We start from the raw sequence: 17,084 nt of genomic DNA on the forward strand, positions 1-17,084 counted from the left end.
TAATACCACTACTATTGACTCTACCCCATTTCAGAATAGGTAATAGTGGAAACTCCACACAATCCATTAACCAACGAACAATCTGTGCTCCCATTACGTATATTGAAATGGACACATAATCTATTATTTACATATCCTCGCCAGGCACTAATGAGCTCAAGTGAATTGAAAAATTACTTACACACGCTCCTCAATAATAAAGTTCAAAGCTATCATCATCCGTCCATTCCCAAACCAAGCAGCAAGAAAGGAGCCCAATTTAAGGACATCGACCGGCGTTAAATCCCCTGTCTCCACGGGGTTCAACAGTTCGGGGAACACTCAAAATAATAACCTTAAATTAGGCCGCACATTTTCCGTATAATTACGTAAGTGTTCCGAGGTCCTTTTGCCGTCCTGACCAACTATCTCCTGTCGTCTCGGCCGATAGAAGATTTAGCGCTTCTTTGCCAGGAGCAACTCAACGACACATCATATACGCATATATTTCAGTCAATTAGAGAGTGATGTCAATGAAAAGGTTTGCCCTAATTGCTGCTGTTAGTTCTCACCATTCGAGCCAAACGACGACGACAACAATATCAACACCGATTCGAGTGGTAGCAACACCCCCTTGGGCAGCAGCTCCAACAAGAATCCCGACAATAACGGACGACAGCAATTTAAATTTGAATGCCGCAGGCCTAGGTGCAAGTGGTAGTGCCGCAGGTGTTAGTGTTAGTGAATTTAGTGGAATCGGTAAAGTTGACAAAAGTGCCGGCGGATTTGAAGACGGTGGAGCCAGGTTTTTTGCCGAAGACGTGAATGGTGGAGGTGGACTGTATCAAGGACATCAAGCTATGCGACCTGGTGCCACACTCCATGGCAATGTCAATGTTTTGCTCGGGGGGTAAGTGAAATAAAAAGCAAATAAATTTGAATATGTTATAATGTAGAATTAAGCCGCAGCTGGAGGCAAGGCTATTTAAAGAAGTCACATTTGAAAGTCCAATGGAAATCGATTTGGCTACCATTTTCACGGCACGACCAAGGATAATTGGAAAACTTGAGTCATACTCGTTAATTTTGCTTCATCTGCAAAAAGGACTATACAACAAAACTTTTCAATTTCTCAAAATAAACTTGGCTTTCCCTAAGAGTAGACTCAACCTTTAATGGCTTTTTGTCTGCAACATTAGAAAAACCCCACGTATAACCTCCTCGAGAACCCTCAACTTGAAATTAACAAAATCTACTTGGCTGCTCCCTATCGTTCCTCACATTAAAATTAACTTTTCAGCACCAAATGTTACTGTCCCTACCGCAGCCCAATTTCTCAAATAATGAAAGTCCTTAAAACAAAACCACTAAAACCAAAAAGCAAATGACAACATCTTTTTTACGCTCGATTCTCACATTCTACTAATTTAATTTGGACTGCGAGAATCATAAACCCCGTGGGGCCAACATCAAAAGCGCCAAATTCTAAATTAAACAACTAAGAGCCTGTAGCCTATAAGAATATTGTCTGGTTGCGCTGATAAAGCTTTAAATTTTACAACTTACCATAAAATCTTTGAATGGAAGCAACGCGTTTAGATGTCCCCCGCTTCCTCTAGCCTGAATCCAACATGATCCCGGGCTCCCCGGTTCTTTGCTATCCGGGAACAAAGCAAATCCCTTAGCATTAGGATAAAATGCTTCTGTTCACCTCGCAATGGCGGCAGTAAATTACATTCACACCCGGCGGTGACGAGTAGAACACCTTAGCTAACTTGAAGAGCCATAAAAAGTAAGAATATAAATATGAAATCTTTTGTACTTAGTCAAAAGATAGTTGGAGCCGTGGGAAAAATTTCAGAGTTTTCTGGTGCTTTGCAGCTCGGCCCCTGTAAGCGAGTCTGACTTACATCACTTGGGGATTATAGGGGTGAATGCACTTTCATTATTTAAATTGTATTTATGTCGATGGTACTTTTGAGTTTATAAAAGATTAGAGATACATATGTATCTGCGTGCTATTCTGAGACTGATACAATGGAGTTAACTTCGCGGTATGAAAGCGCCAATTTCGGATATCGTGAAACATTTTTGAACCCATTGATCCCTGGTCGCTCGGCTACTCGACGTTAAACTGATTGTGGTGTAAACCTCCCCCGATTTCGGACCCGGGGTTTGCGCACTTGCCGATAGTTATCCGGCAGGTGATTCGGTCCAAATTGAAGATTAACCACTTTCATATCTACAGGTGCTACGCTCCCCCTAGTGCAAGAATAGCATAATAAAAGATGTTAGACAATCTCATGTTGGATGCTAGATACGTGGACCTTGGAGTGGACAAGCCGAATGACGGGCACTAATCCTACTTGAAGCCATTGTGAAGTTGGGCATTGTACTGCTTAAAGTTGGATTAGTGCCCACCTTCCGAAGAAAAGTATGCAGTGGCCGCGGCTTCGTGACGGGAGCGGGATTCTATTCGCCTTTTTCGAGATCAGTTTGATCAAATAATGCATTCCATAGTGTGCAATTACCTTAAATTTCGCCGCATATTGCACATTATTGACTGCATTCGGGCGAATTGATCGTGACAGAGGGGAATGTTGCTCGCAACAAGAACTCGAGAAATTCAATGCAAAATTTAGCAGGACCGGCTGATCGAGAGACGGCTGATAGGCAGAGGAGATCATTTTTGATTGAAATTTCGGTCGTGTCGAAAGCGTGTGACAGTTCTGTTCTTTGTGCAATAAACTTAGGAGAAGAATTTTAGACTATGGTGGATCGAAATTACGAGATCTTACTGTTTGATGTCTTCACGAAGAAGTGAAGATTGGGGGGATTTGATGAACATTGTCCGGACGGATCGAACCCGCTAAATTGCTGTAAAAGCAGATTTTATTTCGGATTGCTAAGAAGCAGTTAGGTCATTATCCGTTGTGAAGTTAAGCCTTTCGGATTTCTAAAGATGTCACAATAGAAAGATGAACGTGAGTTTTTCGCAACTGATGCACATCAACCAGAGGCTTACTTTTGGTTCTCCACGATTTTCCTTTTTTATTTAAAGAAATTGTAGGTCGGGAGACTTTTCGATAATTAACTGTTCAGTGCAGTTTTTTTCTGATTTTTTATGGATTTTATAGAGTGAAAACTTTCAAAATTAGCAACCGATCATGATGAGAAAACAACATTTTTGTCTGTGTCGAGTGGAAAATTTAAATCGCAAAAAAAGGCCACTTGGTCTGTCTGTCTGTCACACCCGATTTATTCGGAAACCGCTAGACCGATTGTCGCGAAAGATGATGAGAGCTGTGGTCTGTTGTTCCCTTTATATACAGGGTGCGGCTACATAACTTCCTTTTTTAAAATGCGCGCCACTCAGTGAGTTGATGCCATAGCGGAGCGCTAGTGGTCTCGTTCAAGAGGGGATACTGTAAAGTTTTGTCCCGACACGGTTCAGTCGCCATCATGCGTTGGAATAGTGAGGAGCGTGCCTTTGCCGTTGAGGTTTACTTTTCAAGCGGATGTTCGGTTATTGCAACACAGCGTGCATTTCGGAATCGCTTTAATTTAGCCCCATTGGTTCCCGTCCCAGACTGCAAATCAGTTGTTACATGGGTCACTACATTCAGACAAACTGCAAGTGTGACAAAAGGAAGAACTGGAGTCCCTCGGCCCGTTAGATCACCTGACAACATTGAAGCAGTGAGAGCGTCAATGTTGCGATCGCCACGGCGTTCTGCGCGCAAACACGCATCTGCCCTTGGACTATCCGATCGTTCTGTGAGAAGAATTCTTCGTGATGATCTTCATTTTCATCCCTATAAGATGGCGATAGTGCAGGAACTTTCAGAACGTGACTTCAATTCTCGGATGAACGCGTGTGAGCTTCTTCTTGATGTCGTTCCCGAGGGTGCTATTGTTTTTTTTAGCGATGAAGCCCATTTTCATTTGTGTGGGTCGGTTAACAAACAAAACATGCGCTACTGGGCTGACACCAACCCTCGAGAATTGCATCAAAAGCCTTTGCATTCACCCAAAGTCACAGTGTGGTGTGCAATTGCCTCAGCTGGAATTATTGGTCCCTGGTTTTTTGAGGAAAATGAGGTTACAGTAACAGTGAATTCGGACCGGTATGTAAACATGCTACAGAATTTTTTTTTCCCACGACTAGAAAATTTGGATTTGGGGGACACTTGGTTCCAACAAGACGGTGCAACAGCACACATTTCAAGAGCATCGATGGCTGTTTTGAGGGAACACTTTCCAGAGCGCCTTATCTCAATTAGAGGCGATCTGTCCCTCCCGATCTGTGTCTCCCGATCTGTCCGCTTGTGTTTTTTTTTCTATGGGGTTTTTTGAAATCCCGTGTTTATGTGAACCGTCCAAGAAGCCTACAAGATTTGAAGACCAACATCCAAGAAGAAATTGCCAACATAACACCTGCTATGCTAACAAGAGTCATGACAAACGCCAGAAATCGGTTTACGCAATGTATGGAGAATGGGGGACGTCACCTAACAGATTTGATCTTCAAAACAATGTAAATAAAAACTTTAGACATGTACCTACATTATAAAAAATAAATAAATATTTTCCGATGCATACAATAGTTTTTATTGAGTTTTGAAAAAAGGAAGTTATGCTGCCGCACCCTGTACCTACATGGAAGTTATAGGCAGATAGGGGACGGTTTAGACAATATTCTCTTAGGAAAAGATTATTATTTGCAGTGTGGATAAATCCTTACGTAAAATACGTCCGACATAAGGACCTTGTGCTTTCAGACGCCCCGAGACTCGGCTGTTTTGCAATAGGTAGGTGCCCACCATATACGAGGGAGTTGAGTCGCATGGCTATGATAAATAAGATTAATACAAATCAATTTCAACCACTACGTAGCTCTCCAAAGACATTCTACAGCCGAATGTATACGTGGATGTGATCTGAAAACCTTATTGAAATTGCAGTAGTGATCCATGAGCGAAGGATAGGTCTGCGGGAGACAAGCCATCCAAGATATAAAGACATTCCCAAGAGTTAGTTTTGTAAGGACGAAGATCAACGGCGTCCGTATCTACAACTCCTACGCTCCCCCTAGTGCATATGAGATGTTAGACAGTAGTGGGGAAGCCGAATGACAAGCACCAAGGGCTAAATCCTACTTGAATCTTTTATGAGCTTGGACATTAAACTGCCCAAAAGTTGGATCAGTGCCCACATTCGGCGGTAAAGTAGAAGGTTCGATTGTCGATCTGATATAGCTCAGGAGCTCGTTAGCAAAAGCGATAGTCTGACGGCTGAGTGAACACGATGGCAGAGCGACCAATTTGCATGACAAACACACTCAAGTCTGAACGATCAGGCAGTAGGTCGTCAGCACCATTGACAAGTACTGGGACATGCTGGTCTCACCGAAGGTTTGCCGAAACGAGCGCTAAATATTCCCACACCTGCACTTTTTAGACAAACAACTAGATTAGCGGGTGCTCTAATGATGGGTATCCGAAATACAGCAATATTTCGCCTCACAATTTACCACTCCTTGAGCCGGCGAAAACCTCATCGATACAGGTGAAGTCCCGATTCTCCCCGTTGACTTTTAGAAAACGGCTAGGCGTCAGCAGCCTGCCACCCTTCCTCGTCTCGAGCTGCACCTTTTCACCGTCATCGCAACGAAAACCAATTGAACCAATTACGACATACTACACGGGCATCTAATACGACGTTTGCCATTTAGTGAGACAAACAAACACATGCTGACAGAACTTACGCTGGGTGACCGAACATCCAGTCAGTTGCTTGCGGTGGGTTGGGGGTTGAGCCGGTTTTGCTTCAATCTATGTGGTTGCAGCGCTTACCGGAGTGTACTCGTGCCATTTTGGCGTGCGTGGACTCTGGTTCGCTGGACATGCTAGTGGCAAGCGCCTTCAAAATCCAATCCACTTGCGGCCCATGGTTGCACAATTACAACATTCAATGGTTGCATTGAAAACCACAGTAGCAAAATTTGCCGCTACAGTGGTCGCTTTCCATCCGGGATGAAGCCCGCAAAACAGGTAGGTCGTCACGATCCTCGACAGGTACCACGCTATGCTGGTACCATCGAACATTCGGGAAAAAAGCCACAAAATGTAGCAGCCCTTGCGTCTTTGCAACAAGAAACTAAACCTGTGGGTAGCCTTCGCGACAGCTACCCGAAGCGTAACCCCTCGTCGTCTTTCCGTCCACGGTCTCCTGAGCAGATGCAATTATTTGGTTGATTCAGGTGCTAAGTTTCGGTTCTCCCGATATCTAAATACCATCGGTTAACGCCGCAGGTTTTAAAATTGTCTACAGGCAAGTAAACCTGAGTTTGGCACTTCGAGGCACGTATTCATGGCGTTGCATTATAGCGGACATAAGCACTCCCATTTTGGACGCACATTTTCTGTGCCACTATGGTTTGTTAGTGGATTTGCAACGCAGGTAAATTATTGCTCCCATAATCAACGTTACGTCATCAGGGACGATCTTCAGCTGCCCATTCGACACTCTCCCCATTATTTTCGAAGACCCATGCGTTCGTGCACTTCTTCAAAAATACCGCAACATAGTTACCGAGCGTAGCCTCTCTGGACTTGGACAAGGTGCGAGCAATTGTGAGCTTCCCGCTTCCCAAAACTGTTAAGGACCTGAGAAGGTCCTTGGGCATGCTTAACTTCTACCGTCGCTTCAATTATCTGTCAAAGACATCCGACTGATTGAGTGGTCGATAGCGGCTATTCAGACATTTGAGTCAACCAAGCATGGACGCCACGCTTCTGGCATTTTCTCAACAAAATGCACCCTTAGCCATTTTCGTCGATGTCTCAGACATCGCCATAGGTGCTGCTCTTCACCAAACCTGGCAGTCGTTGACCTTCTTTTCAAAACGGAACTAACATCGTGAGTTATTAGCCGCGTATCTTTCGTTATCCCCTAGAAAACAGGTCATTCACAGTGTTCACGGACCCACAAGCCTCTTACATTTGACAGCAGAAACCCGATAACGCGTCTCCTCGTCAACTTAGGCACCTTAGCTTCATAAGCCAGTTCACCTCTGATATTCAACACATGTCTGGAAAAGACAATGTAGTTGCTGACGGTTTGTCATGTATCGAGAATGTCAAGATCCCCGCCACAATCGATTTCCAGGCAATCGCGGAGGCCCAGAAGGACGACGCAGTTATTCAGAGCCTGACAAGTAATTCCAAAAACACTTTCAGGGAGTTCCTCATTTTCGACTCGACCTCTACATTATACTGCGAGACCTCAGAAAACGGGGCAAGGCTATGTATTCTGACCGCTTTTCGTAAGCGAGTATTTAACGCAGTTCACGATCTGGCGCACCCAGGCATTCGGACAACAAACCGGTTAGTCAGTGCGAAATATTTCTCGCCGTCCATGAACAAGGACATCAATTCTTGGGCCAGACAGTGCACTGCGCCTCAGAAGTGTAAAACTTCGAAGTATGTGAGGAAGGAAGTAGCTATGTTCCACGAGTCCAACAAGCGTTTCCACACCATTCACCTCCAACTCATTGGCCGTCGCACTCAGAGCATCTGTTACGGCGAGAAAAAATTTGTTGCACCTAACGGTGAGGCTGCTACAAAAAAAATAAACTACAACCATATTGTTTATCAAGTTTCTACGTAGGCACTAAATTCGTAATACATAGAATAAATAGTAAAACCTGACTACCCAAATTTCTCGTCGATCCGCATTGCCTGCAGCCATGGCCGGCAGACATGAGTCTAGGACTTCGACAAGCGTTTTCTTGACGATTCGTTATAGCGGAAATCGGCACTCCTATCTGATGCTTAGACTTCCTGTGCCACTATGGATTACTAGTGGCACTACACAATTGATCTCTCATTGACCCCACAACCTCTCTTAGGTCATCCTGGAAGAATCTCAACGCTAACGCCGAACTCTCTTTTCATCGTTTTTGAAAAGATTGCCGATCCAGGTATCTGCGCACTTTTTCGAAAATATCTCAATATAACTGCCAAGCGTAGTCCCTCTGAGTCAGTTAAGCATGGCGCTCAATACCACATCAATACTGCTGGCTGCCGCAGAGTGCCGCACTTAAGCCATATCACCAAATTCCGGTAACTCTCGAAGACATTCCGAAAACAGGTTCATGCGCTGGCCTGAGTCGATATCCGTGAAAGAAATTTTTGCACAATGCCTTTGCCTCCACGATTCAGTATTCCAGAAGTTATAACCACCGACCACGGAATGCAGTTCGAGTCCTCTCTTTACTTGGAGCTAGGGAAACTCATCGGCTTCAAATGTCACCGGACAATCGCGTAATACCCACAGGCCAATGGGATGCTTGATGGAACAAGTCACTGAAAGCTGCTATAATGGACCCTGTAGTTGACATTAAGTTGAGCCTTAACTCCACCAGATTGTTATCTCCCCTAAAGTATCCAGTGCGTATCTCAATTCCTGCACGTACATTCTGATTAGAACGGAAGTTTAGCGGAAGCCATTGCAGTCAACTTTCGAGGGCCACTTCGAAGTCCTCAAGCGAGGTCCACATCATTTTAGCGTTGAGGTCGGAGGCACGCTCAAGATGGTCTCCCTATCGCTTTCTAGACCTAGGAGCCGGTTTCTGATAGAATTTAGGTTGCAAAATGTTGGCCCAGGTTAAGGAGCATCACAATTATACAGTGATATAGTCGAAACTGATGCTTTCCACGAGCAATTACACACATTCCAGGAGAGGCTTCGTAAAGATGACATTGGGATCGTGATGAGTGATCTGAATGGCAAGGTGGGGTCTGAATACACCTTCCTCCGAGATTTGATGGCGAAGCATGATCTTGGCGACCGTAGTGATAATGGTGGAAAGTTCGTGAATTTTTGCAGCCTCCTCATGCCGCCTCGTAATTGGTGGCACATTGTTCTAGCATAAAGCTTGCCATAAGGTCAGTTGGGCTTGACCACTCTCCGATCAACAGTAGGTTTAGGAATTATCTCCTGAATGTACGCAACAACAGAGGCACAAACACCAGCCTCAAAGGGATCAACATTTGATGGTTGCTTACTTTCGCTTGCGTTTTGCGTCCGCCACCTCTCGCGGGGTGGACCACAAGTTCACCATCGAACACTTTTATGATCCAGCTGTTGCTCGACAGTTGGAGAGTTATTTTGCTGTTCAGACGGCAGATACACTGAGTAACTCACCTGATAAAGCTCTTTTGTCAGATACTAAGTAGATCTTCCACACACATGGACGTCTTGGGAATCCAAGAAATTTCTCAAAAAGTGGAAGAAGGGGATGACAATTAGACGGGTATCTGCGTGCTCCTTACCATCGCAAAGATAATAGTTAAAATTATCCTAGAACACATCAGGGAATATCTCGAAAGTTCGATCGAAAGAAAGTAAGGCGGTTTCCGCTCCGGATCCTCCTGCATTCACCACATCAACATCTTCGTTTCACCTGCTCTTCAACGACTTCGAAAAAGCTGTTGACCCCACGTGCTCTACGCAGGAGGGGCATTCTGCAGAAACAAATAGCTATTATGACAGCAACATATGATGACGTAAAATATCACTTGCTGAATCGAGGTAAAATCTCAGACAATTTTAAGGTTCAAGGCGGAGTCTACCAGGGTTGCATTTTATCATCGATATTATTTTTTCTTGTTATCGGTGACATTATTCATGCTGCCTTCCGTCCAGCGAACCTGGACAAGTTCAATTAACAATGACATCTTCCCTGAAACACCTCGACTACACCAATGACATCTATTTTCTTTCCCAACGGGCCAAATGGCTCTGGATTTCGAAAGAGGGACAAATAGAGTTGAACTGAAGATAAACGCAAAAAAAAAACAAAGTTTCTCAGTTTGACTGGTCATCGCACTCTCCCTATTTGCATTAATGGGTAGAGTATGTTGTGCGTTGCTATATGACAGTAGCACATGAGAAGTCACTCCCAGTATCACTCGGAAGCTCCGAACCTTCGTCAACACTTGTCTGCAACGTATCATCGGGATACAGTGCCTAATACTCTTTTATACAAAGGAATTGGTCGGCGAACAGGCCATTTACTCGTGGCCAATGTGATCAGAAGGTGGAAGTGGCACTATATAGGTCACATATTAAGGAGATGTGGCAATTCCACTGACGACTATACCATGTAGTGGAACCTACTCCTCCAAGGTGGCCGACGATTAGGTCCCCGATAGAACAGTAGAGGAGGAGTACAGGCGTCTCGGGAAGTGTGGGAAGGAGCTGAAGTGCATTTCAGCAAGTTGTGAACGATGGCGCGTAGACGTTGTTGACGCGCTATGCTCCACCAATTGGTGAATGGCAACCACATAAATAGAATAGTGAATCAGGACGGCCAAGATAACTTGGTTTTCCTTTGTTGAAAATGCAGAATGTTTGTTTGTCAATTTTCAAACGAATGCTAGAACTAGTCAGAAACGGGAAGCTCGATACTTCAAGTATGAAAGGTTTTGTTTGTTTCTTATGTGAGTATATTTGAGTCCAGATGATATGTAGCCCATAATATGTATGTATATTTAAGATGCCAAACTACTCACTTTAGTGTGATATTGATATTTGATTTGCAGAAATTTTACACGGAAAAGGTAACTTTGAGCTATCGTAGCTAGTAATGGTACGATTGTGGTCAAACTTGGGAAAATAACGCTTCATACTATAGTCTATATTACTGCATTAGGATAAACTTAAGGTGGTTTCCAGCCAATTTCCCAAAAACATAGTAATATACTATTATTAACTTAACTTAAGTAGTTATCGATATAAAGAATAGAGAATATCTGGACACCGTATAGAGGCAATTTCACGATTTGTCAGATTTTTCAGTCGGGTTGCTTGTGGGCATGGCTCCGTTACAGATATCATCGCTTTAGACCCCCGGCATACCTTGCATTTTCAACAAATGTCAAAACTAAGACTGGCTTCGAAAAGTAATAACCGAGACTTTTCATTTGGTACCTAATACTTCCTTTTGCATTTATGAGAACCCACTTTAAATTGAACTTAGGGAAATGTAATTTACTTCATGTGTGGGCGTTCTAATTTATATCTTCTCAGTAAATTTCGTGTCAACCGATAATGCCATTTTTGAGAAAAGCGCGTGTGATATACTGATTTTAATAAGGTTTTGTTTTACAAACAAACCTTAAACAAGTCGGGAAACCGGAAGGTGGGCGCTTCAGGTATGAAAGGTTTTGTGTATTTCCTTTATAAAGAGATAAAGAGAGCATGTAGCACGTAAAATATGCATATATTATGTGAAAATTTCCACTTTCAAGTAATATTCACATTCATAGTCTTGAATTTGCAGAGAAGCGACAGTGTTGATCTAGTATAACTTTGCTAGTAATAGTGTGATTTTCACCAAATTTGGCAGGATCATGCTCTATGCAACATTTTGTGATTCTAGAGTGAACTTAAGGGGGGTTTTCCTGCCAATTACTAAAAATTATAGTAATGTACTATTATTAACTTTATTCGAACAGGTATATTTCGGTATTTCGGAGCCTAGGCACCATATAGTGGCAGCCCGCTGATTTTTTTCAGATTTTTCGGTTTGGCAGTTTCTGAGAATGGGTTCGTTAAAAAAATGACCACTTTAAACCCCCCGCACTCCCCACCTTTTCAATAAAAGTCAAAACTAAGACCGGCTTCGAAAAGTACTAATCGAGACCTTTAATTTGATACCCCACATGACTATATTTGATGAAAAAAAAATGTACACCCCGCTTTTGCATGTATGGGGACGTTTAGATGTGTGTGTAATACCTCCAGTAAAGATGAAAGAAATTCTGGAAATTTGCAGTACGCTGGCAGACAAAAAACCACCGGATCTCGACGGTATATCAAAAGAAGCCCTTAAGTTGGCTGTTAAGTCGAGACCAAACATATTTGTAGGGTTGGTTGAAGCATGCTCGGTAAATGGGATTTTCCCCGAGGCATGGAAAAGCCAAAGGATAATGTTGTTGCCTTAACGTGGTAAACCTTCTGGTGAGCTATCTTCCTACAGACCTTTAAGTCTATTGAACACAATGGGGAAACTGCTGGAACTGCTGGAGGGAATAACCTAAAACAGACTTCTTTTGGCTGTAGAGAGTCTGACAACACTGCTATAAAGAAGTGGCTGAAAGGTGCAGGTCTCGCATTCGCGGTGGACTAAACAGAGGCCGAGAAAGGAAATCAGCGCTCACATTGGAATAGGCAAGGACGTCATCATTTGAAAACCAGCAATCAAATAACTGCATTTCAAGCAGCATTTACAACATTTTTGCAATAAGGCATCCAATGTTCGCATGGTCCTGACAAGGATGATGCTAAACGTCAATATAATCTCATACAGCCTCTCACTGGATATAGCGAATACTGTAAATATCTGTTGGGACGATATCCTAGAGAACCCGGAGCATGTCTTCGTGCATTGTCCTGGCTTTGCAAAGAAGAGGAGGATCTAGAGGAGATATTAGAAGAATTAACACCGGAACTGGAAAATGCTTGCGTGCCAGGAGACCTGGAATACAGTTAACTACATGGTGGGACAGACTTAGTGCAGATTGAAAAAGGCAGAGAAGACGAGAAAGGCGAGAAAGGTTGAGAATGCAGTCGATGAGCGAATGGAGAGGCTATAGCAATGTTCACGACGTAATACTTTGCAGTGGTTCCACGGAAAAGGGACAGTTAGAGGGTGGCTTTAGTGGGTGAAAATCCCGCACGCTGGAATATGTGTACCCTCAACTTTTGAAAAAAAGAAAAACGACAGGACGACAGAGAGATGTACGGACGGACAGAGAAACAGACAGGCAGTAAATTGATTTTAATTAGGCTCTATTTACACAAAACATTAGAAACAAGTCGAAAACCGGAAGCTCGTTTCTGAGGTCTATTACTAGAAAATTTGAATTCGTATGACTAAAATTAAGCCTATGTGAATTCGGGTATGAACCTGACCTGGCTAAAGTGCTCCTTTCAAGTGAAAATGAATCAGCTCTCCAGAGTAGGGGAAAAGGATATAGTTTGAAAAAAGCCGGCTAATTTTCCCCGTAGTAGCACACTCAGCATACAGCGCAGGATTAGTTGATTCAAATTCGAACCATTTTAATGCCACTTCAATTTCGGGAGAAATTCGAAACTTTTTAGTGCCACCTCAATCCCTTGCACTCCTTGCATTAAAATATCCCATATACATGCTAACGGATAACCTATATTTTGAATCATTTTGCCACGCAATAAACAAAATATTGTAACGTCGGTTTCGCATTTTGAAATTCGGAAATTCAACATCCCAGCATTGCATTTACATGCATAATATTTCGCCTTAACCAAAAACAAATGCTAGGAATGCATTTGATGATATGCAACATCAGGACTATCAAAAACAACAAAAAAAGTTAATGACTATTTTTGGAATACATATTAGAAAATTACAACATCAAAAGTGGAAATATCCAAATGGATTTTAGTGTTTTAGAGGAAGTTAAAAGATGAGTTAATTTTATGAATAAAATGAAGAGAAAAGAAGAACTGGAAACGAAAAATATAAATATATATTAGAACTAAAGTTCTAATGCGTAATCCTCCTACATCTATGTTAACCCATCTAGTTTCGATTGCCCATCCTGCCCTGTATGAACTGTACTACGGGATACCATAGAAACGATACGACATTCCCTAATCGGCAAGGGAGTAGTGGCCTTCCGGGAAAATTAACAAAGAGAGTAGGCAACTAGAAGTGCCGCTAAGAACAAACTCTATTATCATGAACACTATCAAGGTTGTCCATAAGATGGAATACTATTATCATTAATGTAGAACATGTATCTCTGCGGCAAGCGATGGAAAACTGTTGGAATATACACAACAGTTGCACCATCTATTCATCGACTTTAAAGCCGCCTATGATAGCATAGCCAGGATAAAACTCTACACGGCGATGAGAGAATTCGGTATCCCGACGAAATTAATAAGACTGACTAGGCTGACCCTGACCAATATGCGAGGCCAGATGAAAGCAGCAGCAGGATCACTCTCAAGACCATTCCACATCAACAACGATCTACGACAAGGGGATCCCCTATCAGGCGTCCTGTTTAACCTGGCCCTCGAGAAAGTGATCCATGATGCTGATGTAAATGCAAGAGGTATGATCCTCTTTAAGTCCACCCAACTACTGGCCTATGGTGACGATATTGACATCTTGGGAAGAACCACCCGAGACTTACAAACTGCCTTCATCCAAATCGAGCAGGCGGCGCGAGATCTTGGGCTGCACATCAATGAAGGCAAGACAAAGTATATGGTGGCAACGTCAGCATCGAAAACCAACCAAACAACAACATCAAACCGCACTGGTCAAACGGGAAGAATAAGGAGAGGAGAATACAACTTTGAGACCGTTGACAATTTCTCCTATCTAGGGTCGAAAATCACAACCGATAACAACTACGATGATGAAATCCGCGCACGGTTGTTGTCAGCCAACAGAGCGTATTTCAGCTTACAAAAACTGTTTCGCTCAAAACGTCTCACCATAGGGTCAAAGCTCTTACTGTACAAGACTATGATCTTGCCAGTCCTCATGTATTCCTCGAAGACTTGGGTTCTTAGCAAGAAGAATTGCGAACTCTTGGCCGCGATCGAAAGAAGAATCCTCCGAAGAATTTTTGGCCACCTACATGAGGATGGACGATTCCGTAGCCTACATAACGACGAAATCTATGAGCAATACCATGACCGTCCGGTTGTGGATAAAATCCGGCTCAATAGGTTACGGTGGGCGGATCACTTAATCGGTATGGATGAGGATGATCCAGCCCGGAAAGTCTATAAGGGCAATATCTATGGTAGAAAAAGAAGACGAGGCAGACCCTGCCTAAGATGGAGCGATGGCATAGGTCAGGACGTCAGACAGCTTTTAGGGATATCGAATTGGTAGACCTCGGCGCAAAACCGGGATGTCTGGAGTTCCTTATTAATGCAGGCCTAGACCGGATACCGGTTGTTGCGCCGTTGATGATGATGATGTACCTAAGAGTCATTGCCCGGAGGTGAAACTAGGAACAGAGGTCAGATATTTGGGAATTACACTAGACCAAAAACTACTCAGGAAGACACATATTGAAAACATAAGTCTATGGATGGATATGTCTACGAGGGTTTTGATGACTTGAAGATTATTCCGTTTTGAACAAATCTAAAATCTGGGATTGAAGAAAGAAACAAATGGTTACCGAAATATCGAAGTATAAAAAGCTACAATAAAGTATACTCTAAAAAGTTTGCGATCAGTTGGTATTTAAGCAAGTTACCTCAGAGAAAATGAAATTCGTCACTATATTGTTAAAATATCTTGCCAACTAGACAATACACATTGGATTGAATCCTGTTCAACTTAAAATAAGTTTAATGATTCTCATAAACATAAACCCAAAGTGGATTCCACTTTATAATCCACACCATACGATGTGTGGAGGCCGATGCATTTCAGAAACAAATGTATCTTTTCTGCGCTATTCCCTGTAGGAGGCTGTTTAGAAAATATTTGAGAATTTCTCTCTGGTTATTACTTTACAAATATTTCAGTTTTTATTACCCTTGTAAGATTTAAAGTGTGTTTGATGCTAATTTTATGGGCTATTATAGAGTAGAGACATTAGCGGGATAATGCCTGCTTATTATGAACGCTATCAACCAAAAGATCTGTAAGTTCTGTTCTTGTTAGCCGTTTTTATAAATAAACTGCTTTATAATGTAATTTATCCAGATTCATGCCTGTTCTACTTAACATAAATTGCACATTATGGAGAAGTATGTTATGCCAAACCGCGTTGTTCTAAAATTCAGTATAGTTTTCTTGTGGCTTTGGATTGCGTTTCTCTAAACCGAAGAATCGGAAACAAAATCGTGATCGACCATGCACATGGTATCTAGGCCTCAAAATACTCCCCGTAACGATTTTAATAAGAACCACCATATTGGAAAGTTTGGTGGAAATCCTACTATTATTAACAAAGTTATAGTAAGTGAAACTTGCCCCTTTCGCGTCAAATTATATATAAGTGAAGCCATCATGTAGCGAAATATTCTTACATAAAATGTCAACAAAACCTTTAATACCTGAAGCGTCGAGTTTCGGGTTGTCGATTTGTTCAATTCAGTCGTCGCAATAGTAAGTATAATCAAATAGCAATTATTGGTTTAATGCAGGGCAGAGCATAACCACAAGTGTTTGCCAAATGTTGAATATTCTCTTATATTGCATCGAAAAAAGATGATTTTATCGTCCTTGAGTCCCTGCTCGATCAGCTGACCAGAAAAGTGGAAGACAGTTCCTCTCCGATATGTGTACACGCCAATCTGGTAAATTACGTAACGAATGCAACAGTGTCCCCAAGAAAGAATGCAAAGGACTATATCCAATATCTAACAATACTCTCCAAGCCTTTTCAGAGGTAAAACGTCAAATTATGCCGTAAACAATAGCCAAGTCTTGGTGGCTTCTTTGTATTTATTCCTCAAACGGTATCTGTCAGACCCTAATCCCTTAGTTGAGGAGTGTCTGGAGGTTCAGATCAGCAGCAAAAATGTCTTCCATTCGAACGAATTCCTATAAGTCCTCTTTTCTTTTCGACAGCGAAGGGAAGTCGCTACTCTCACTAGAGGAATTTTGAGCAACTTTATGGTGTAAGGTTGTTATAATGAACTTAGATTCCCCAGTGTGACCTCAAAAAAAATGAAACAAGCCTATGGCGAGGGTTTCTTATCAATATTGCAGCCACAGATCAGAATGAGAGAGAACTGATGAAAGAGGAACTGAGAGAAGTCAACTTTAAAAACCAATCAAACAGTCAAAACTGTAAGAGTCCTTATGGTCAGACCGTTGTTTAACAGCAATGATAAATTCTATTGCATAATCAGCAAACGAGTTGTCGTCCTTTCATAAAATGTAAACTATCCATTACCAATTCCGCCTTCTAATCAGCACGTCTACGGATACCTGATCCATACGCCAACGTAGCTCATCATTCAAGTTTGTCTTAGGTGTCACCAAAGGCTTGCAGTTTCTGAGTAAC

The 17,084-nt window shown here is 42.4% G+C and overlaps 2 protein-coding genes across 14 annotated transcripts in view; one reads left to right on the forward strand and one right to left on the reverse strand.

Moving 5' to 3' along the window:
• LOC119648203 (probable beta-hexosaminidase fdl) overlaps nt 1-17,084 on the reverse strand; it is a 251,745-nt gene that overhangs the window by 95,985 nt on the left and 138,676 nt on the right. The gene's annotated exons all lie outside the window — the stretch shown is intronic.
• Nucleotides 1-17,084, forward strand: part of LOC119648231 — a 100,858-nt gene that overhangs the window by 8,933 nt on the left and 74,841 nt on the right. For 5 of the 12 annotated variants that reach the window (XM_038049864.1, XM_038049880.1, XM_038049924.1 and 2 more), the window contains exon 2: nt 145-889. In XM_038049864.1, the coding sequence (XP_037905792.1) occupies nt 507-889 (383 nt within the window). In that variant the 5' untranslated portion in view covers nt 145-506. Of the gene's footprint in view, nt 1-34; nt 890-17,084 lie in introns of all 12 variants that reach the window. The other 7 variants (XM_038049871.1, XM_038049889.1, XM_038049939.1 and 4 more) reach the window with 2 other exon arrangements.

Source organism: Hermetia illucens, chromosome 1 (genome assembly GCF_905115235.1).
Source record: "Hermetia illucens chromosome 1, iHerIll2.2.curated.20191125, whole genome shotgun sequence".
In the NCBI taxonomy this organism is placed as follows: domain Eukaryota; kingdom Metazoa; phylum Arthropoda; class Insecta; order Diptera; family Stratiomyidae; genus Hermetia; species Hermetia illucens.